Below are 22,822 nucleotides of genomic sequence, written 5' to 3' on the forward strand. Positions count from 1 at the left end.
CTCTAGGTACAGAAATAGCCCTCCACTGTGGGGGAATGGCTCTGTGCTGACACCCGGCCTGACAACGTTGAAAGTGTCCACATGGCTCGCGCTGGCAAAGACTTGAACTGCAGCTCATCTGAGTGTTGGTGGAAGGTGAGGGGCAGGAGGCCTATTAGGGGCTGCTAGGAGGCCCCCTCCCACTTGTTCCTTGCTCCCACTGAGAGACACTCAGGAAGTAGTTTCTTTTTTTTTAATGTTTATTTTTGAGAGAGAGAGAGAGAGAGACAGAGCAGGAATGGGGGAGGGACAAAGAGAAAAGGAGACAGAATCCGAAGCAGGCTCCAGGCTCTGAGCGGTCAGCACAGAGCCCGACGCAGGGCTCGAACCCACAAACTGTGAGATCATGAGCTGAGTTGAAGTCTAACACCCAACCAACTGAGCCACCCAGGTGCCCCAGGAAGCAGTTTCTAATCACCTCTTGCGTTCTGCTGAGATATGGGGCTTCCTGTCCTGTCCCTGTCCGTATCAGTGCTGTGGAATAGAAAACCAGTTAGTTGCCATCTACAATGGGCTCCTCGGCAGCAGGAGTCTAGAAGTCATCTGGCCTCTTTTGTTTCCATGCTGTTCTTGGTGTGGCAGACAAGGACTACAGGAAGCTGGCACCAATGGCTACATGTCTTTCACTAAGTAAGTAATACAGTCTGAATCCAAAAGCAACTCAATGTACTTTTACCAGCCAAGTGAGTCAGAACTCAACTTGGATTTTGCCTTGTCTTGTGTGTAGTGGACACACATAATACACAGAACAATGATCAGCCCAAAATGTGAATGCCAAGGTTGAAGAGCTCTACATGACATGATATTAGTCCTGGGCTGATCGTTGTTGAAGCTGCGTGACAAGTACATGAACAGCACCAATGGGAAGAAATTGTTTTGTCTAATTCTGCATATGTTAGAAACTATTCGTAATAGAAGCTGCATTTATAATTTTTTAAACTTTTTTTTTAAGTAGACTCCATGCCCAATGTGGAGCTTGAACTCACAACCCGGAGATCAAGAGTCACATGCTCTACTGACTGAACCAGCCAGGCACCCCAAAAGCTGTAGTTTTTTTAAAAAGATAAAAATTGGGCACCTTGCTTTATTAGACATCTAACACTTGAAGTGCATGTACTGAGGTGATATGCAGATGGGCACAAATTTGCCATCAGACCTTTAGCTCTACTACCAAATTACAAACTGTGTTCTTGAGCAAATTATGTAACTTCTCTAAATCTCAGTTTCCTCACCAATAAAATAAGCCTAATTATGTCCCTGAAGGTTTCGTAGGGATTAAATATAAGTACTTAGCTGAGTGTTTTAGATAAATATCTTTATTAGGTCTCCTCCCTTTGTTCTTTTTGTTTGCTACTCCTCAATACAGAAATGCAAAGAGCTCTTCTTATTACCTGGACGAGTAATTTTGATCCAGCCAATTTCTTTTCAAATAATTCCCTGGAAAAGTGTGGTTGGCCCTGGTATAAAACATTTTTAGAACAACAAATTCGGAGGCTAGGTGGCTCACTTGGTTGCGCAACCGACTTTTGATTTCTGCTCAGGTCATGATCCTGGGGTTGTGAGACTGGGCCCCGAGTCGGGCTCTGTGCTGAGTGTGGAGCCTACTTGGGATCTTCTCTCTTCCTCTGCCTCTCTCCGCCATTCTCTCTCTCTTTCTCTAAAATTAAAAATTAAAAAAAACCCAACAACAACAAACTCTACAGGGACCCCAGAGGGGTGGGGAGTAGGAAGCATGTATATGATTATTTCATTAGTTCTCAATCCAGGATGATTTTACCCCACAGAGGACGTTTAACAATGTCTGGAAACATTTTTGGTTGTCAAGGCTTCGGTGGGGCCGTGCTACTGGGATATACGATAGAGACCCGGGATACTGGTTAGAGACCAGGGATAGTGCTGAACAACCTACCATACGCACAGGATTGCTCCCCACAACAATTATCTGGCCCCAAATATTATTAGTACCAAGGCTGAGAAACCCTGGGCTAAAGTGACCAAAGCGCCTTGATGAAGATTTTCCTAGATAATTAACTTTACCTTTCTTTGTTCTTCTTATCCACACATACAGGTTATTAAACGCATGCTCAGGAGAAATCATTCAAAATGTGATTACTCTAGCTCTGTGGCCCTAATTTGTTATTCATTTCTTTAGGAGGAAAAAAAATCTGAGTAGTGTTCTGATTTTATTGCCTTTGAGTTTCAAATAGCAAACTTGAGCACACACTGATTACCTTCTTAATTAATAGGCTGTGAATACAAGGCATCACCCTATTAACTAGTGGGAAGGAGGGACCATCTCTCAACAGCTTTGTAGCCTTTCTTCCCAACTGTGACACCAAAGGGGGGGGACTGGGATGGAGGGGATGCAGATACTGCTCCCCAAACAGATTTTTCTTGTTAAAATAGTTCACTTTAGCTTCAATGACACCTTCCTACCGTGTCATTATTAAATAAAAAACATTATGGGTAATTTGCCCCCCATCCCACATCCCCCTTTTAAAGTCAGGCTACTTGGGGTACCTGGCTGGCTCAGTTGGTAGAGCATGTGACTCTTGATCTCAGAGTCATGAGTTCAAGCCCCATATTGGGTGCAGAGATTACTTTAAAACAAATAAAGACACTTGGCATCAAGACCACAGTGCGACAGGTAAATGGTAGTAACTGTATTCAACTGGCAAGCAAGAGCAAGGCCATTCCTGGGAGATGTGTTGTGTGCTTCACGGAGCAGTGGGGCAAACATGTTCGAGAAGAGAAAAAGTGGGGGTGGGAAATCTGTACAGGCGGTAGAAATGCTTAAGGATCTATGACGTGGTTCCTTTTACTTTATCTGGCCTTGAACCCACTCCCCCCCTCCTATGACACTGCCCCGCCCCCCAGCCCAGGGAATGGGCTTGGGACACCTGATCAAGAAACCAAGCCATGGGCTGTACAGTGGTTTCTCAGATCTTCAGATTCCCTCTTTCGGAAATGAGAACTAAGAGATGGCCACTGAGCAGATCAGGGGATTACAGTAAATGTGGCTGCGAATGAGCCTTCCTGAAGCCTTCTCAAGCTGCTCCTGTCCCTTTCCTTGCTGGGACTTGCTTCTCAGATTTCTGTGGCTTCTATTAGCTAGACCTTTGATTTCCCCCTACTGAAAAAGCTGGCTTAGTGGGTACTCTTCCTGGACAACCAGCACTGTCTGTCTGAGACGGATGTGCACACATCTCCACCTGGAGACGAGACTAACGGGAGAAATGAAGCCAGGGGCTAACAGGGAAAGGCCACTTAACAGGCATTTATGTTTCACGCCTAGGAGCGTCAGGGGATGATGCTCCTTCCAGAGACCAGCTCACAGTGAATTCACCTTCTCATAAATCCCATAGTTCTAGATGTGCCACACTTGTGATACTTTCATATACAAACATACAACTCCTTTGGTGGTGTTATATTGAATCATCATTTATCTCCTGATATTACCTAATTCTCATTTGCAACCTTGATATTTGTCTTGCAACATGATATATGTCTCCTATTGTCAATTAACCCATCGACCAAACTTGGGTACATCAGTTCATACCTCCAGGGTTCATCCACTTTCTTACATCATCTTCAAGGCTCACACAGACTTCCGCCTCAAGCACTCCACCGAGACCCAGTGATGTTTCTATGAAGGTGTTTCTTAGCTGCTCTAGGAGGGTTTTTTAGAGCAGTGGTTCTTTACTTAGGGTAATTTGTATCCCGACCCCAAGGGTGATTTTACAGTGTCTGGACACAGTTGTTTTTTTTTTTTAAAGATTTTATTTATTTGTTTGTTTGTTTGGGGGAGGCAGAGGAAGAGGGAGAGAATTGTAAGCAGGCTCCATGTCCAGGAGAACCCAATGTGGGGCTCCATCTCACAACTGTGACATCATGACCTGAGCCGAAATTGAGAGTCAGATGCTTAAATGACTGAGCCACCCAGGCACCCCTAAGATTTCTTTTTAAGTAATCTCTACACCTAACATGGGGCTCAAACTTAAAACCCTGAGATCAAGAATCGCATACTCTACTGAATGAGCTAGCCAGGTACCCCTGGACAAAGTTTTGATTGCTACAACATGGGGGGGTGCTACTGATATCTGGTGGGTAAAGACCAGAGATGCTGCTAAACATGCTACAATGCACAGGAAAGCCCCCACAACAAAGAATTAACCATCCCAAATTGTCAATGATGCCAAAGTTGAGAAACCTTGCTTTAAGGCAAATGTGGGTCTTTGCACTGTCTCCAAAGACGATACACAAATGGCCAATAAACATGTGAACAAAGCACAACATCATTAGCCAGTAGGGAAACGCAAATCAAAACCACAATGAGACACCAGTCCCACCGACTAGGATGGCTATAATTTTGAAAATGGAAAATAACAAGAGTTGGTGAGGATGTGGAGAAATTGAAACCCTCATACACGGCTAGTGGGAATGTAAAATGGTGCAGTCTCTTTGGACACGTTTGGCAGTTCCTCAAAAAGTTAAAAATAGAGTTCCCATTTGATCTAGAAATTCCACACCTAGGTATATACCCAAGAGTACTGAAAACATACAGTCACAAAAATCTTGTACACAAATGTCATAGCATTATTCACAATAACTAAGAAGTGCAAGCAACCCAAATGTCCACTGCCTGGTGAATGGAGAAACAAATAGTGGTTTATCCATACAACAGAATAGTATTTGGCCGTAAAAAGGATGAAGTACAAATCCATATGCTACAACATGAATGAACCTTGAAAAGCTAAATTAAGTCAAAGAAGCCAGACACCAAAGACCACATATTGCATGATTCCACCTCTGTTAAATGTCCAGAAAAGGCAAATCCACACCAGAGAATTCAGATTAGCTGTTTCCTGGTACTGGGGTTACTGGGGGGACTGGGAAGGGACTGCTAATGCGTGCAGTTTTTGAAGGTGGTGATGAAAGCTTCTAAAAGCAGATTGTGCTGCAGGTTGCTTAACCCTGTGAATACTTAAAAACAATGAATTGGTTTTTAGCGACCTTTTAATACTTTAATGAATTATATCTTTAAAAGAATGTCTCTTTGAATCTCCTGAGTGCCAGCCGCAAAGGAGGTGCTCATTAAATAATGCAGTACACGTGAAGCATGGAAGACAAACACAAAAAAAGATTTCCTTCCTGCTGTGATTACTATTATTTTTAACATTTTATGGGCAGAGAGGAACAGTAGTGATTCCCTTTAACCTCCAAGTTAACCAGCCTGCAGAATTGCCTCGGGCTCTCCATATACCCTACGGGTCCTAAGAGCACTCGGAACACTTCTATCTGTTGTAAGCTACTCTTGAGAATGCCAGGGTATATTAGCTCTGAAAAGTTGAGTTTTACATTTTCCAAGGGTTAACTGAAATTATCCCTAAACCTGCTTATGTCCGTTGTGATGGAAATGGTACAATTTAATTAAATGTTACATAAACTGATAAAAATGATGCAAATATCCACCCCCCCAAGTGTAGCATTTTATACTCAATTTTTTGAAAGTATCTTGAGTTTTCACTTCATTTAGAATAAACCCAAAATGGAAATCATAGCTATTGCATATGTGATGCATAATGAAGAAAAGACAATACAGAGCTCCAATCAGTGGTCCAATTAAAGGATTGGCAAATAATAATATATTATTTTAAATTAAAAATATTGGGGCTCCTTGGTGGCTCAGTTGGTTCAGCATCCAACTTCAGCTCAGGTGATGATCTCACATTCATGGGTTCGAGCCCCGCGTCAGGCTCTGTGCTGACAGCTCAGAGCCTGGAGCCTGTCTTAGGATTCTGTGTCTCCCTCTCCCTCTGACCCTCCCCTGCTCACAATGTCTCTCTCTCTCTCTCTCTCTCTCTCGAAAATAAGTAAAACATTAAAAAAATTTTAATTAAAAAAATTAAATAAAAATATTTAATGCATGTATGTATCATTTTATAAAGCAAGTCTTTATCAGAAATGTTTTATTTTTCAATTAACTAACCTACTGGTCCCCATTGTATATGGTAAGGAGACTTCTACTGTGCTACCTGGTGTTTACAACTCTCCTACGTTGTGTAATAGAGAAAACCCTACAAAGCTTTGTATTAACTCTCCATTTGTGTACTGAATTCCTTGTGTGATATTTACAAACGTCCTTCATTTCCCCTCTTCAGGACAGGTGTAGTAGCCGCAAGGCAAGGAATTTATGGGACAGATTTGTGTACAAGTCTTACCTATCTCTTCAGGAAGTGGACCCAGCTCTGCACATCATGGGGCAGCCAAGGAAGAACTGGAGAAGGGGAGTCTGCCACCTCTGGTATCTCGGCGCAGATCCTGCGATATCACAAACCTACAGCGAACCTAGGAGTCTGGTAGCATTTGGGGTGGAAAGCCCTGTAAATAGTGATCACTATATCTTTGTGGCTGGTGTTAAAGATCAAGTCATGCCATTTAGAGGCTGGAGTCAAGTAGAAGTGGGTCTACCCAACAATGATCCATACTTTATAGGCTGGGTTGAAATTCATTCATTTTCCTGGACAACCTAGAATTGATCTTAGATTAACAAACTCAAGATTCTCCCTGGGCCAGGAGGATAGAGAATAAACAGGAATTTAAATTCCTTTCACTCATTCAACAAGCATTTAGTAAGCATCTACAATACATCAGGAGGCATGCATACAAGATGCGATAGTGTACACTCTCAAAGAAGATATAGAGTAGGAATATATAGGCAGGGCAAATTCTTTTCTTTGTGTTTATTTATTTTTGAGACAGGAAGGGGGGAGGGGCAGAGAGGACAGAGATACAGAATCGGAAGCAGGCTCCATGAAGAGCCTGATGAAGGGTTCAAACTCTTTGACCTGAGAAGAAGTCAGACACTTAACCAACTGAGCCACACAGGCACCCCTTGGTAGGGCAAACTCTTTTTTTTCTTTATTTTTTTATTAAAAATAATTTTTAATGTTTTATTTATTTTTGAGAGAGAGAGGCAGCACGAGCAGGGGAGGGGCAGAGAGAGAGAGAGAGAGAAAGAGAGAGACAGAATCTGAAGCAGGCTCCAGACTCTGAGCTAGCTGTCAGCACAGAGCCTGACGCGGGGCTCGAACCCACGAACCGTGAGATCACGCCCTGAGCCGAAGCTGGATGCTTAACCGACTGAGCCACCCAGGCACCTCAGTAGGGCAAACTCTTAAAGATTGTTTTTTGTTTTTTGGGGTTTTTTTTTTTTAGTAAATATGATGGTACTGTTAAAGATCTAATCTTAGCATCTTCACTTTTAAAAGAATTATCATTTAAATTCTTCTTACTTTTTTTATGACTTAATGGAACTGAAGAAGATAGATTTGAAACATATTATTTATCTCTTTGTCCTCAGGCATACTTTCTATTTTTTCCTTTCTTTTCTCTTTCCACGGGTGTATCTGTGGATGAATGTGTGCGTGCATGCGTGCGTGTGTGTACGTGTGAGAGAGAGGGAGAGAAAGAAAACAAATGTCTAGTTACAGTGCTTTAATAACGGTACCTGGCTGGCTCAGTCGGTAGAGCATGTGACTCTTGATCTCAGGGTTATGAGCTCAAGCCTCATGTCGAGCACAGCGATTACTTAAAAAAAAAAAACTAAAACAAAAATTAAAATGCTCTAATGCCTGGGGCAAGATTGAAATAAAGAGTATGTTTTTTACATTATAAAGCCTCATTGCAAGAAGGGGGCAAGATTCATTTTATATCTTCTTGTATATCCTTTGCTCCATGGTATTTGAGAGCTGGTTCCAACTCCCTGAGAATAAAGGACAAAAATAAGAGAAACCAGTAAGATTCCTTTTCTTCCCATAGTTTCCAGTACTGGGAAGACCAGAAGAACCCCAGGTTTCAACAGACACAGGTTGCACCTGTGACTCTACATCTTTTCGAGTGCTAATTGAGCCATCTTCGTGAGCTGGTAAGATTTCCAGGAGGCATACCAGCCAATGCTTGCCTTAGAGGACCACAGTGGGTGGGGATCCATAGTTTAGGGAGAGAGATTAGTGTCTTCTAGAAACTCAGATTCAATGGTAACAGACAGAGCGTGTGCACTACCTGTCAATTTTCAGAGGGAGAACTATCAGCAGAGGAGCTGATGGCAGTGGTCACACATCTGTAACTGGGTCAGCAGGGCGTGTGACCCTTGGATTGGTCTACCATAAAGTCTCCAAAGGAGACAAAGACTGCGGTGAGTTAGCTGCAGATTGTACAAACACGTGTTGTTTCTGTGATATTCGGACTGCAGGAGGACGAGAGGAGAGAAGCCCTACTTGTGTTATGGAACAAAAAGCAAAAATGTAATATCTACTTTCCCTAAGTGGCTTTAAAAGATGCCCAAATATCTAAACTTCATAAATTTGCACTGTTCCAAGTTGTTTAAGCCCCTGCAAATGAAGACTGTTCCACAGGCTTTTATATTGTTTCGATGATCTTTTCCTTTCTTTGCTTCTGGCTTACACACCAGAAATTTTTCAGACAGAAGACAAGGAAGTGACTAATCATATTCTTTGAAGCTTACTGCTAAATTGAGGAATTGAGTTTTATCCATGTTTGGAGTGACTGCTTCAAGCCACCTTGCAAGAAGCCACTAAAGATTTAGAAATTCAAGGGTCATTCTTCTCTAAATAACTCAAAATTCTCTTCTATCTGATTACCTAGAACCAGCACAGTACCTGACAAATGTGTTCAACATCCTGGGTTTTTTTTAATGTTTATTTATTTGCTTTTGAGAAAGAGACAGCACAAGCAGGGGAAGGACAGAGAGAGAGGGAGACCCAGACTCTGAAGCACGCTCAAGCTGTCAGCTCTCAGCCTAAGACAAGGCTTGAACCCATGAACCATGAGATCATGACCTGAGCCAAGGTTGAACACTCAACCAACTGAGCCATCCAGGTGCTCCTCAACATACTGTTTAAGAAACGATGGCCCTGGGGTTCCTGGGTGGTTTAGTCAGTTGAGTGTCTGACTCTTGGTTTTGGCTCAGGTCATAATCTCATAGGTTTGTGAGTTTGAGCCCTGAGTTAGGGCTCTGCCTTATCAGCATGGAGCCTGCTTGGGATTCTCTCTCTCCCTCTCTCTCTCTACCCCTCCTGGACTTATGGGCTCTTTTGCATGCACTCTCTCTCTCAAAAAAAAAAAAACATTTAAAGAAAAAGGAACTGATGGGCCTAAATGATGGCTGGTGCCTTGGGAAGGCAGTTCTCTTTCCTGAAGAGGCTGGCAGATTTGATTCTGAATTCTCAAATAGGATCACACGGCTTCCCAACACCCCTCTAGCCTGAATACCTACATATCGTCTTTTTCTCACAAATAGGAACCCCTTATCTCACAATGAACACTTTGCAGCAAGGATTGGGAAAGGAAAAAGAAGAAATGGAAGACAGTTTTCATTTTGATCCAGGAATTCTATGTAGAAGACTGGAGTCTACTCCCATGCGTGGCATCTTGAAAGGGCTGCCTCTGACCATCATCAGATATATACCGAACCCCTCCTATGTTCCAGGCTCTATGAGGGGCCCACAGGGGCACTCCTTCCTGGGTATCCTGGGACATAGAGGAAGAAGTGAGAGTTTTAGAATCAGATCTTGAGCTAATAAAAATTTCATTGTGCTAATATTTTATGCTACCAATCTACTTAATGACCCAAAGGAAGAGAGGAAGGTAAATCAGTAGGATAAAATGATTTTCCATAGAAGTTAGAAACAGCAGAAGGTTTGCTACAAAGAACTAGGCTAACCATATTATTTTCTACCAGGGCACCTTAGGGGATCCTGTTTTAATGAATAAATAAAAATGATGTGTAATTATCATATCAATTGTTTGCATCTAAGTGAGTGCTTCTGGAGTTATTTGATGGTGCTTAAAAATCTTTGGTCTCTGAAGTGCGTTTAACGTCTCCTTGACTCTTATCTATATTATTAATTTGCAGATCAAAGTTAACTTGGTGCTATGCAAATGAGGAGACTTCCAATGAATGAAATTTTACTGTAAAATATTAAAGCCATATTACTTATAACAGTACTGCAATATATTTTGAGGGCCTGTGTCAACATATCGAAAAGAGATACTTGACTTAAAGCAGTATTATCCAATAGAATTTTCTGCAATGATGTGATATTCTGTATCTGTGCTATCTAGCTGTCCACCTGAAGTAGTCACTAGCCACATGTGGCTACGGAGTGCTTGAAATGTGGCTAGTGCCACTGAGGAACTAAATTTTAAACTTTATTTAATTTAAACTAAAATTTAAATTAAAAATTTTTGTTAATGTTTATCTATTTTTGAGAGGGAGAGAGGGGGGAGGGGCAGAGAGAGAGGGAGACACAGAATCTGAAGCAGGCTCCAGCCTCTGAGCTGTCAGCACAGAGCTCGACCCGGGGCTTAAATTCATGGACCACGAGATCATGACCTGAGTTGAAGCTGGATACTTCACTGACTGAGCCACCCAGGTGCCCCTAAACTAAAATTTAAATTTAAACAACCGTATGTGGTTAGTGGCTATCTTAAATGATACTGCAGGCTTAAAGAAAAAGTGAAAATGGAGGCACCTGAGTGACTTGGTTGGTTAAGTTTCTGACTTTTGATTTCAACTCTGGTCATGATCTCATGGTTTGTGAGTTGGAGCCCCAGGTCGAGCTCTGCGCTGATAGTGTGAAGCCTGCTTGGAATTCTCTCTCTCTCTCTCTCTCTCTCTCTCTCTCTCTCTCTCTCCCCCTCCCCCAGCTCATGAGCTCTCTCTCTCTCAAAAAGAAATAAACTTTAAAAAAAGTTAAGATATATTCCAAGATCCTGAATTCCAGCTGTACACTTACTATCTTGGGCAATTTACTTCTGTGAGCTTCACTTTTCCCACTCGAAAATGAGAATGTAAATAATGTCTACCTCACAGGATTTGGAGTAAGAGGAATTAAGGTGTATTCAGGCATTCTCCTATTTCCAAAGAAGTGCTGATCAAGTACCAAAGTTAAATATGTGGAAAGTGAATAACTGGCTCTCTCACTGAAAGGGTGTTCGCAGCCCTAGAGAACTCATAAATATTATTAAATTCAGAATTATTCTTATTGTTCAGATAAAATATTTAATGGTGACGTTTACGACTACCAGTTGGTAAGCAGTACCATTAGCTTGAGAGCTTCAGTGCACAAAAGTCTAGGGAGTCAGGAAGCTACATTTATAGAAGTGGAGGTCAGTTTGTGTGTGAAAAGTACACTGAGACCCAAAAAGGGTGATTAAAATGTCAACGCAATCGCTTATTTGTTATTGTTATAATGAATAATGTAATTATTATGCTTGCCCGAGGAGGTTAAATAAACCCAGTCCATTTAAGTGGAGAAGGTAAAGCACAAATTAGCAGAATAGGCAAGTAGTTAGGAGCTTAAGCACTTTTGTTGGACATCATCATGTGAAATAAGATACCCAACGTACTTACCACAGGGCATTCCACCTACTAAGGACTAAAAATTACAGCTCTTTCTTTTTAAGATTTTATTTTTTTAAGTTTTTTTATTTATGGGGGGAGGGGCAGAGAATGAGGGAGAGAGAGAATGTTAAGCAGGCTCCATGCTCTGTGTAGAGCCCAACACAGGGCTTGATCTCACGACTGCGAGAGAGGAGGACCCTTAACCGACTGAGCCACCCAGGTGCCCCTTAAGATTTTATTTTTAAGCAATCTCTACACCCAATGTGGGGCTTGAACTCACAACCCTGAGACCAAGAGTTGCATGCTCCACTGACTGAGCCAGCCAGGGGCCCAAAACTGCAACCATTATTATACTAAGTGACGCTATTGCGAGACCCATGAGATTAGAAGACTTTGGTTATTTTTCAATTCGCAAAAGGTATGGAAATACAGAGTGATTATTTGCACACATTTAATTCTCCATGACTGGACAGAGAAAGCTCATCTCAACTTTCCATATCTGTGCCAGTCAAGAACTGAATCTAGTTTTTTGAATGCCATTTCGAATCTATTTTTGGAATGGGGCATGGAAGAACGAATACGTGAAGAGCTGAAATGCATCCTTATCCCCCCATTTCCACAATAAAACGAGCTGATAAAACTCATGAGTCACCAACATATACACTTTTTCCAAATCTGAGACAATACTGGGGTGAATGGGGAAGGGATGGAATGGGGGAATTGCTCTCCCCGTCATGTTGCCCAGGTCCGGTGGCTGTGGGCCTAGACTGCTTGCTGAGGCATCTGGGGCTTTCACCAGCCCGCCCGGCTCACTCTGACGGGGATGGGGAGGTTTCAAAGGAGCAGCGGTACCAGCAAGGGCAGAACCGGTGTCCTGAGACCCGAGACACCGCTGTCAGGGGTGTGGTGTGAAGCCAGTTTTCCTGCGAAGCAGACCATTATGTCCTTGCCAGGAAGCTTCCCCCGGTCCTAATCTCTTTTTCACACCACCTGAAAGCCTTCTTAGTATTTTGTCCGACCACCTAAGCTTTTTCCATCTAGAATTCACTTGATTTAATACGATGCCACGTAAATGCACATTCCCTTAGGCACCCTAGTGCCCCCAAATGCAAGACCAAATGAGGGGGTCTCACTTCTGTGATAATTGCACTACAAGAAATTCCAAAATGGGTGTCAGGATTTTGTGACTTTTCTAAGAGGAAATTTTCTCATTCTATGGGATAATGAACACTTTGTTAACACATTTCTCGAGTGCCCTCGGGCTCACCCAGCATCATTCTTTCCCTTGAACCACCTACATTTCCTCATCCTGATTTGACTATTTTCCCCCCCGAAAGAGAAGCTGTTCCTGTCATCTAACTCTATCCAGTGGGCCTGCATACCCAGTAAGGGGACAAAGAAATATGAGCCACAATTTTTCTTTTTTATCACCTTAAGATAGGATAATATTTTCATTTTGAGCAGGACTGTATTAATTAGCACAGGTCTGTTACACTCACAGATACATAGGGCTTTGCTTTTTGAACCTACTTTGATATTTAAAGAGGCAAAGATCCCTAAGAAAGCATGTACGTTACCTTGCGCCAGGATTCAGAAGTGCTGTTGTCCCTGGTGTCCTGTTCCATGGTGCGCTCGTGGTGGCCCACCATTTCTGCTGCTGGTCTGCTTTTCCCCGTATCCTAGAGTCCTCTCTTCCCTCTGGAGTTGTTTGGAGTCACAGGTTGAAATCTTTATTCTCTGGATTTATCGGAGCACTTGACCGACGGTTAACCTTCACGACAAGCTCGGGGGAGCTTGTGTCCCAGTGACCGAGTGAGTAGAGATCCAAGGTGCTGGGTGTTCTTGCTTTATTTGCCACCAGCCTCCTCTTGTCCCCTCTGGGCCCCTGTTCGTTGACAAGTGCTGTGCTCTGGACTGGCACTATCATGGCCTATCGTGTGGGGACAGGCAGGTTGTGGCGAAAGCTGCACTAGTGAAAAAGGCCATTGTTTCATCTTCCCTGTCCCTCACTGGAGCTATGGCAACAAATTCCGTTGGTGAATTAACTATGTCATTGTGTGCCGGCTCGACTGATTATGCTCCTGGAATGACAAACATTTTGTCTCTTTTTTTCTTTTCAAGATAAAAAGTAGTCAAGACTTTGTAGTGTTAATATACAGTTCAACAGTTTCTTTAAATAGGAGAATAAAGATAGAGAGAGGAAATCTTGCCTATGTACTTTGATTCTGATAAATATGTTCTCTGCCAAGGAGCCATTCTAAGCACCACTGATAAGTGAACTTGTGCATTTAAATAATGTAGAATCTTCACAATTTGTATTAAGGTAATTTCCCCTCAAATAACATCATGTGTTAAAAGAACTCTTTAAATATGCATGTGCTGGGGCCTTTCAGAGAAGATTCTTTTTAAATCTGGCTGCAGCAAAGTGCTGCTGCTCACGAGAGTATCATAACTCGGTTCAGAATGAAGATGGCCGTCTGTCTAAATTCACCTTGTCCACATAAAGATTTCCCTAGTTCCACACTAGCGGGAAAACTCTTAGTCACTTGCTCACATATTACACTCTCCAGGATGGGAAAACGTGCTCTGATCGGTCAAAGGAGACTTTCCACCTTTGCATCCATCTATCCATCACATACTTGTTCTGTCCGGGTGCTGGGCTGGTTGCTGGAGGTCTTTTGGGGAATCGCTGCTACTTTGCCTAGCGTGGTGTGTGTAGTGTGTTGACTTGGCCAACTGGAATCACATTTCCAAGGATCCCAGTCCTTTATGGCACTGGGTCAGAGTAGGCCAAAAGAGGAATTTATGCAAGATGTGAAAGGTGAGGGTAAAGTGGTCATTATTTCCAAAGGTGGTCATGGTTGGGAGCGATGACAGAAGGTCCCAGGTTATCCTCACTCCCCTTTGCTGTTTCCAGATCTTCTTACTAACTGCTGACCCAGTTAACCAACAGCAGCCCAGAGTCCGCCATCAGACATTTCTCCGGCCCCAGAGAGGCTGGAGCAGCTTCCCATAGCTGCTGGTGGGGGTCCTCCTGCACTTTGGCAGCTGGATATGCTGGGCTTCTAACTGCCAGATGGGTAACTTGTCCCATCATCCAACTCCCCCGCCAACCTCCATTCCCCTGCCCCTCCCACAATGGGCCAGGTCTGTTTCCTATGATAAATCTCTTCCTCCACAGCTCACAGTGGCTGTGCTTCTCTGACTGAACTAGAGCTGATACACTTATGTTTCCAAACAATGTGAGGACTGTAGGAGAGAGAATCTTCAGCATGAGGGGAGTTGAGAGGGCAACAGGTGGAAAACCCCATAAAACTTGCATCTAGAAGCAACTGAGGAACCCAAAAAAAGAGATGTTATATTTGTGTCAGACCTCTCCCCCAGGTCCCTAGAGCCCCCAACTTGCAATGATTCTAATCAGATCCAAGCCTGTTTTCAGATACCTTATCCTTTTTCATTCTGATGGTTTTTCCCTCATCCTCATTCTTATTCCCACATCTCACCCTCCCAAATGGACTGAGATCAGCCATCACAGGTAAGCCACACTCGAGGGATGGGTTCCAGGTAGTCAACTAAAAGAGAGTAAGAAAAGGCCAAGTCCTGGGCACATCATTTCTCCCAGAGGTATTCACTGGACCCACTAAATGATGGCTGAACTGACACAGCACGTGCAGATGGACTCTAACAGAAGCTTTCTCTGAAAGTAAAGTAAAACCTGGCTCAGCTGTCAGAAAAAATCATCTACCTGTATTTGCACTGGTTTGCTCTTCTTAGTAATGGAAAACTCACTCTGTGTCATCAAGGCCCAATGGTTCACAAGAGAGGCCTGTTTTGAAATTGCCTCTTGTTGTCATCTCTTAGAATAACAGTGCATTTGATTATATTTCCAAGCTTCTCGGCACACATCCAAAAGAAGAATGGCTGCCAATCTATTTCCTCAGTTAATTCTTGCTTAGAGTAGGTGATTGTTGGCTCTGAGCATTAGAAATTTGAAAGGATAGGTTGTGATTAATTCTGACTCTAAAGCAAATGGAATGGAGACAGGCCCACCAATACAACATACTGTATTCTCAACACAGATCCAGCGCTGGTGATTAAATTAAGTCATTTACCCTTGGATTATGAAGATGTCTATTATCTGAACACTTATTGGTGGCTTTCTGGGATCTTCTCTGCTTTTGAGAGTCTTGTAAACTAAAATAGTCTCAGAAGATCCGTATAAGCAATCCTCTGTGCTCTATGCAAGGGGTGCCCCAGAGCTCTGAGAGTTGTGTCAGTGGGTAGAACCTAGGTGCCCAGGCCCACAGAGGTAAAAATGGGTAGGCAGCAGATCTCAGGGCCTGTATAAAGCACTGTGTGTGAATGAACTTGGGGCACCTGGGTAGCTCAGTCGGTTAAGCATCCAACTTGATTTTGGCTTAGGCCATGGTCTCATGGTTCATGAGTTTGAGCCCTGCACCAGGCTCTGCGCTGTCAGCCCAGAGCCTGCTTGGGATTTTCTCTCTCCCTCTCTCTCTCTGCTCCTCCCCACCCCTCTCTCAAAATAAATAAATTAAAAGGAAAGATGCTCCTGTGGACCAAGGAACTCCACCTGGTTGCCAGAGTCCAGCTCCAGCAGGTCCAGGGGTCCCTGAAAGGATGGACTGTGTGGGCAAAAGGGAGTGAGAGAGCCTCAAGTTTCTTTCTGATCACCAGACAGGCATCTCTGCTCTGTCTGCTTTGGTGTCTTTTTTTTTTATTGGTCAAGCAATAACATGACATTAGAAAATAGAATTTTTTACAGTGGCTAATTCCTTGTGATAAGATGCTTTGATGATCAAAGGTGTACAGAAACAAGTTTTATAGAAGTATTTTTGTAGAACCATCCCATTCATTCTTGGCATCAGTCCCCAAGATTAAGAGAGTAACAAACCTATCTTATTTTGTATGGGTTGGGTTTTTGCCAATAATTATGGCTTTGTTTTTAATTAAGTTGTAACCGAGCCATGTAATGCACTTACAGTGAAGTTGAGTAAATTTTATAACCAAGAGAATAACAGGATGTTTTTAGTAAAAAACAGGATAATATACATATTATTTAAGTTAGTAACGCTAAAACTAAAACATAGGTTAAATTGTATATAGATAGGCTCGGAGTTATTTTATCTAGCTCATTAACCACAAGAGGAAGAATGCTTGTTAACAAGTTGCTTGAGATAGCCTTTTTGGGGATGTAAGCCCAATGGGAGCCCTGTGTGTGTTGGCCTTGCACCTGGGTTTCTGGTTTCTTATCCACCCAGTACAAGGGAGGGTATTTGTGGCTTAGCAAAGGTATATGTAGCAGCTTATGTCCGGTCCTACTCTGTTTCTTATCTCTAAGTTAGGCTCTTCTCCTCCGGGCCAGAGTTAATCATAACTCTTATGTTCTTAGCCCCCCTTAGGTCTTGGGTCTGCAAGGCTCATTAGAAGAGCCTTTTGGCAAATATCTGCAGCGCTTTGATCTAAAATCTCTTATGCAGGGGCAGGAATATGCTTTTTCTTATGGGGTAACTGTGTGTGGAATACTGGTCTGACTTGGAACATTGTGAGGCCTAATCAATAACAGCAGGCCCATTCCCAATATGAGCCAGCAGTAGAAGGAGATACCAGTTTTGCTTCATGGCAGGAGCTGTGCAAATGTCTGCCATTTCCTCACCGTGACTGTGTCATGCAGCGAGGCCCATGTGGCTCTCAGCACTTGGTGAACAGAGTGAGGGCTGGATTTAGTCCCTAAGTCTCCCAGTCTGCAGGACTGATACTTTTTCTCTATCTGAAGCCTCTGACCCTCAGAGAATTGGGCATTGTGGGAGAAGCCAACTGTATTAGTCCTATCATAAGAGATACAGTCTTGAATTTGGGGAGCAAATATCCTGATGGTTCAGGGGATGAGGTGTTCTACACCAGGTGGTGTGGCTGGTCAATGAAGCCTCAGGTCCAGAGCTGATAAAATGTGCTTCTTTGACATGAATTCCCTGGCAGCATTCGCTTTGCCTTCCTGGTGTCTCACCAGTGGACAGGGTGTGCCCAGATCATGGCTTTATGTGCCTTGTTTGAGAAGTCCCTGTTTTAGTTCTCTTCCAAGGAGTCCATGTGGCCACGGGACAGAGTACATGCCTGGAGACCCTTACTGCCCCCCTCTAGAATACTCTGGAGGTATCTGCCCAAATGTTCCCATCCTGCTTCTAGGGCTTTCGTGGCTTCCCCCTCAGGGCCTTCTTCCTGGGGGTAACCTCCTCACAGAATTCCATGTCCCTGGACATAAGGGGTGGTAGAGCTTTAGCAGGAAAATATGAACAGAATCTGGGTATGTGGGCTGGCCCCACACCGTGGCGCAGCACAGAGGAGGGCCCTTGGCTTTGCCCACCCCCTACCATACACACATGTACACAGTCTACTAGCCTGATTTCAAGCCTTTAAATATTTAGACATATGATACATGGGCCTCCATTTAGATTCCTGCCCTGACCCTACAAATGTTAGCAGTGGGCCCAGCTAGAGGTATTTTAAATCACTGCAGAAATTAATGGATTAATTAGCATTTTCTGGTTATTTTAATTATAGTTAATTACAGGTAGTTTATCATCAAAAGTCTAATCATCTCTGAATGTATGAACAATATGATTTTCTGAATCTAAGTGGCTGAAGGCTAGATTCTGGACTGAGATGAAATAATTTGCTCCAACTCTAGCTCAGTACTTGTATACAGTAGTTGCTTTGAAAACGACTTAATGAATTAATGAATCCCTAAAGTGTTTTGTAACTGCCTCTTATCTTTTGCCCTGCATATGCCTGATAAGCGGCTTAGAAACTGACTGTTGAATTCACCCAGGGCTGTTTGGGGGATTTGAGTCAACTGGGCTTGGGAAATCTTTGATGAATTCCCCCAAGGCTGTTCTGGGCTTCTGAGTTCTGAGCTGAAGCCAGGGAACAGAGGAGGGGATAGCATCTTCAGTCCTGGAGCAGAGTGCCTGCCTGTGACTCCCTGTCTTTTTGCTTTTCCTGATCCCTTGGAATGAGCTGGCAACAGTTCTGAAGAAGGAATACACAGTATAGACTACATTTCCAAATGATGGACTAAAAACATACCCTACCCACATGATGTCAAGATGTGTCCACGTTCAAGGGTAGAATTTACAGATTTTGCATATTACTGTTCCCATTGGATTTACTGAACATCTACTTTGTAGCAAGCCCTCAACCAGGAGGAAAAAATGAAGGCAATTACAGCAGTACCAGCCCTCACGGATTTACAAATCAGTACGCGAGGTGCTGTTAAACTGAATATTTCCCTGGCTTAAATAATCTATTTTACCACCCCCAACTCCTCATTCTCTCTCCCCGCTTATCCTGCTTTGTTTTACTTCATAAGGGACACATTCCATTACTGGTTTACTATCTCCCTCTCCCACGGGAATGAAAGGGCAGGGGCTTTGCGTCACTGCCGATATCCCCAGGGACTAGAAGAGTGTCTGGCACATATTAAGTGCTCAGGAAACAATTTGTTGATGGCCAAATTAATTTGGCATCAAAATTGCACTCTTTTTTTTTTCTTGGTAAGTTTGGCTTTGAGTGAGTAGGAGAATAGTACCAAGAAAAGCAATCTGGTTAGAGAGTGGGAGGGACTCCTGGAAGAATTGTGGACAAATAATGCAAAGGATGGAGTCCAGAACTGGGAACAGCCGGTGTTGAGGAAAACTAAAGGCACTGAGAAGCTGCTGGGAGCAAGGACCTTGAGAATTTACTAGCTCTCTTTTGAGGCACACGGTAGTTTCAGTTTGCAGTAACTTGCTGAAACAATGAAGCCGCAGGCAAAGGAGCGTGCTTATTGATCCACTGGGCCATTAACAAAACTTCTCAAAGGTGTTAGAGTGATAAGCCAAGTGACTCAGAGATTGTTTTCTTTCCCTTTTCTCAGGAACACTATTTCATGGATTGCTGGGGCTTTCCAACATTTTTCTCTCCTGCAGAAAAACTTACTTTCTGCCTGTTGTGAGACTGATTTGAAGAAAAATGGAACATGACATATTTTATAATTGCTTCTACATCTTTCCCATGGATTTTTGCTATTGGCCTTCAGCCCTTTCGTGATGCAAAATTTCTGTTTGACCAGGGAACCTGGTTCACTGTATTTTTTCCTTTTCCTTTTCCCTCCTCTGCTCTCACCTACCAAGGCAAAAGGGAGTCTTCGTCACCTTGAACTGTGAACCCTAAAGACACCCTTTTGTGGGAGGAGCCACAGGTTAAAGGATTGCTTAGAACTACATCTCAAAACGTCCCTGACTGGGGCGCCTGGATGGCTCCGGTCAAGATCTCACAGTTCGTGGGTTCAGGCACTGCGTTGGGCTCTGTGCTGACAGAGATTCTGAGGATTCTTCAGATTGTGGGTCTCCCTTTCTCTGCCCCTCTCCTGCTCACTCTCTGTCTCTCAAAAACAAATAAATGTTGGGAAAAAAATTTTTTTTTAACTGTTCCTGACCAGACAATGCAACTATATCACTTAGTGACCAGAAGAGAATACACTTAGAGGTCCCGGGAAAATTTATGGAGAAAGAGAACAACATATGGTATTTCCAAACTTTTGTTTCGTTTGAACATTTCCAGAAACTTTTGACTCAAGAAAATGAACTCAAATGTCTTGAAATAAGCCAAACTCCTCTCTGCCTAAAAGACAATTCAGAAGTGCCAAAGTAGGAAAATTGTGTTTCCACAGTCATAACACCTACCCTAGTTGAGGGAAGGAAAAGACGGGCGTCTGTTTTGGGTTGGCATTAAAATTGTCTGTGACAACAAACAATTAAAAATGTAAACTGACAAAACAATAGCAACTTAAAACAGCATAAAAAACCACATAAACTACTTCAAGAGAAATAAAACATGTAGAAGTTATATACACTGAAACTATAAAAGACTGCCAAGAAAAATTAAAGAAAACCTACAAACAGAAATGTGTTGTGTTAACGGATTGGAAGACTCAAAGTTGTTAAAATATCTGTTTTCTCCAAATTAATCTATATATTCAGTACAATTCCAGTCAAAAGCCCAGCAAGTTTTGGGGTAGAAATTGACTCCCTGATTCTAAAAACTATATGGAAATTTAGAAAGACCTAAAATAGCCAAAATAATTTTGAAAATGAAGAATACTGTTGGAGAACTCAGACGCCCTGATTTTAAGACTGACTATAAAGACTCGACAATAGTCAAGACAGTGTGGTATTGCCGTTAGTGCAGACATACAGATGGAACAAAATAGAAAATGCAGAAAGAGATCCACATATATGTGATACACAGATTTTTGATAAAAGTGCCAAGATTATTCAATGGTAAAAACATCACCTTCAGGGCTGACTGGCTGGAGCGGTTAGTAGAGCCTTTGGCTCTTGATCTCAGGGTCGTAAGTTCGAGCCCCACATTAGGTGTAGAGATTGCTTTAAAAAATCACCTTAAAAAACATGCCATTCTTGGAGTGCCTGGGTGGCTCAGGCGGTTAAGCCTCCGACTTCGGCTCAGGTCATGATCTCACGGTCTATGGGTTTGAGCCCCGCATCGGGCTCTGTGCTGACAGCTAGCTCAGAGCCTGGAACCTGCTTCAGAGTCTGCTCTTCCTGTCTCTCTGCCTATTTCCTACTCATGCTCTGCTTCTCTCTGTCTCAATAATAAAAAAAAACATAAAAAAACAATAAAAACATGCCATTCATAACAGAATTATTCACAATAGTCATTTATGGATTTTCGTAAGCAAAAAATAAAACTCTCGATACTTATCTCACACTATGTATAAAAACTAACATGAAATGGACCATAGACCTGAAAGTAAAAGCCGTAAGACTCTAGAATGAAATACAGGAGAAAAATCTTTATGACCTCAGGTTAGGCAAAGAGTTCTTAGGACACAAAAAGCATGAACCATAGAGGAAAAAAGTGAATATGATGAATTATGTCAAATATTACAGTTTTGGTTTCCAAAGACACAGTTAAGAAAATGAAAAGGTAAAGCCACAGATTGAGAGAACATACTTGCAAAAACATATTTTATAAAGGACTTTTAGTTAGGATGTATAAAAAATTCTTATAATTTAATGATTGGACAAATAACTCAATTTTTAAAAAATGGGCAAATAACTAGAACAAATCTTTCATCAAAGAATATATACAAGAGATGGGCAAGAGACTTCCAGCTTGAGCTCCCATACATAGAGTGCTTAAAAGTTGCTGCTACCATCCTTACATCAAGAAAAATATGGGGGTGCCTGGGTGGCTCCATCGCTTAGGCCTCCGGCTTCGGCTCAGGTCAGATCTCACGTTCGTGGGTTCGAGCCCCGTGTTAGGCTCTGTGCTGACAGTAGCTCAGAGCCTGGAGCCTGCTTCAGATTCTGTGTCTCCTTCTCTCTCTGCCTCTCCCCCTCTCATGCTCTGTCTCTCTCTGTATCAAAAATAAATAAAACATTTAAAAAAAAAAGAAAAATATGGATAAACTGAAAATCAATGACTTTTCTCAGGAACTGAGATGAGAGGGGGAAATTCTCATCCCCAATCCCAGAGAGATAGACACAGACAGAGAGCCATCGTTGAGATACGCTCACCTAGAAGAGAAGCTGCTGGAGCCGGGGCTTGGGGGGGAACACTTAAATGGTCACCTTAATACACTGCTGGATGCTGAATACGGACTAACATGAAATTAAGAAATTCCTGGGGCTGCGATCACAGAAGGGACCCAGCACTTTTGTGGGCTTTTTCTCCAGGAACCCCACCAGATCCTCACCTTGAAGATCTGAGAAATAGCCCCTGGAGACCCTGCAGAAGAAGAAAGAGACTCACCATCAGGAGAGACTCCCAGAACTCTCTCTATCACAAAGGCCTACTCTCTGGGGGTCAAGACTTTGTCAGAGGACAATACTGCAATATTATTCCAGGTTAGGGAAGGGAATTTCAGCCTTCTCCAGCATTCCTGTCCCTCCTAAGGAGAAATAAAAACAATCATATTCAATATGGGTCAAGACTTTGAGGAAATAGATTGGAACTGTCATAGTAAGAAAAGGAGCAAGGGAACAACGTGAAAATACCAGTAGGAGGAGAAAGAGAAAACCAAGCAGAAGAAATATTTGAATAATGGCCAAGAACGTTCCGATATCATTAATACGATAGGCACAAAACTACAGACCCAGTAAGCTCAGAAAAGCCAAGGAAGATTGATACCCAAACAAACGGATAACGACAAAAACTAAACCTAGGAATATCGTGTTCAAACTGGGAAAAAAACCAACAAAGGACCAGGTGAAAAACCTGAAGGAAGCCAGAGGTAGGGGGGAAGGCAGTGGTGGGAAACTTTACTTATTAAAG

General features: G+C 42.7%; 1 protein-coding gene across 1 annotated transcript in view; it reads right to left on the reverse strand.

Annotated features, from left to right (window-relative positions):
* PCYT1B (phosphate cytidylyltransferase 1, choline, beta) overlaps positions 1-13,430 on the reverse strand; it is a 122,542-nt gene extending 109,112 nt beyond the window's left edge. Inside the window, exon 1 of the mRNA XM_029930609.1 lies at positions 13,045-13,430. Coding sequence (XP_029786469.1) covers positions 13,045-13,116 — 72 coding nt within the window. The 5' untranslated portion in view covers positions 13,117-13,430. The remainder of the gene's footprint in view (positions 1-13,044) is intronic.
* Positions 13,431-22,822: the final 9,392 nt, after the last annotated feature.

This window comes from Suricata suricatta, chromosome X (genome assembly GCF_006229205.1).
Source record: "Suricata suricatta isolate VVHF042 chromosome X, meerkat_22Aug2017_6uvM2_HiC, whole genome shotgun sequence".
Classification (NCBI taxonomy): Eukaryota; Metazoa; Chordata; class Mammalia; order Carnivora; family Herpestidae; genus Suricata; species Suricata suricatta.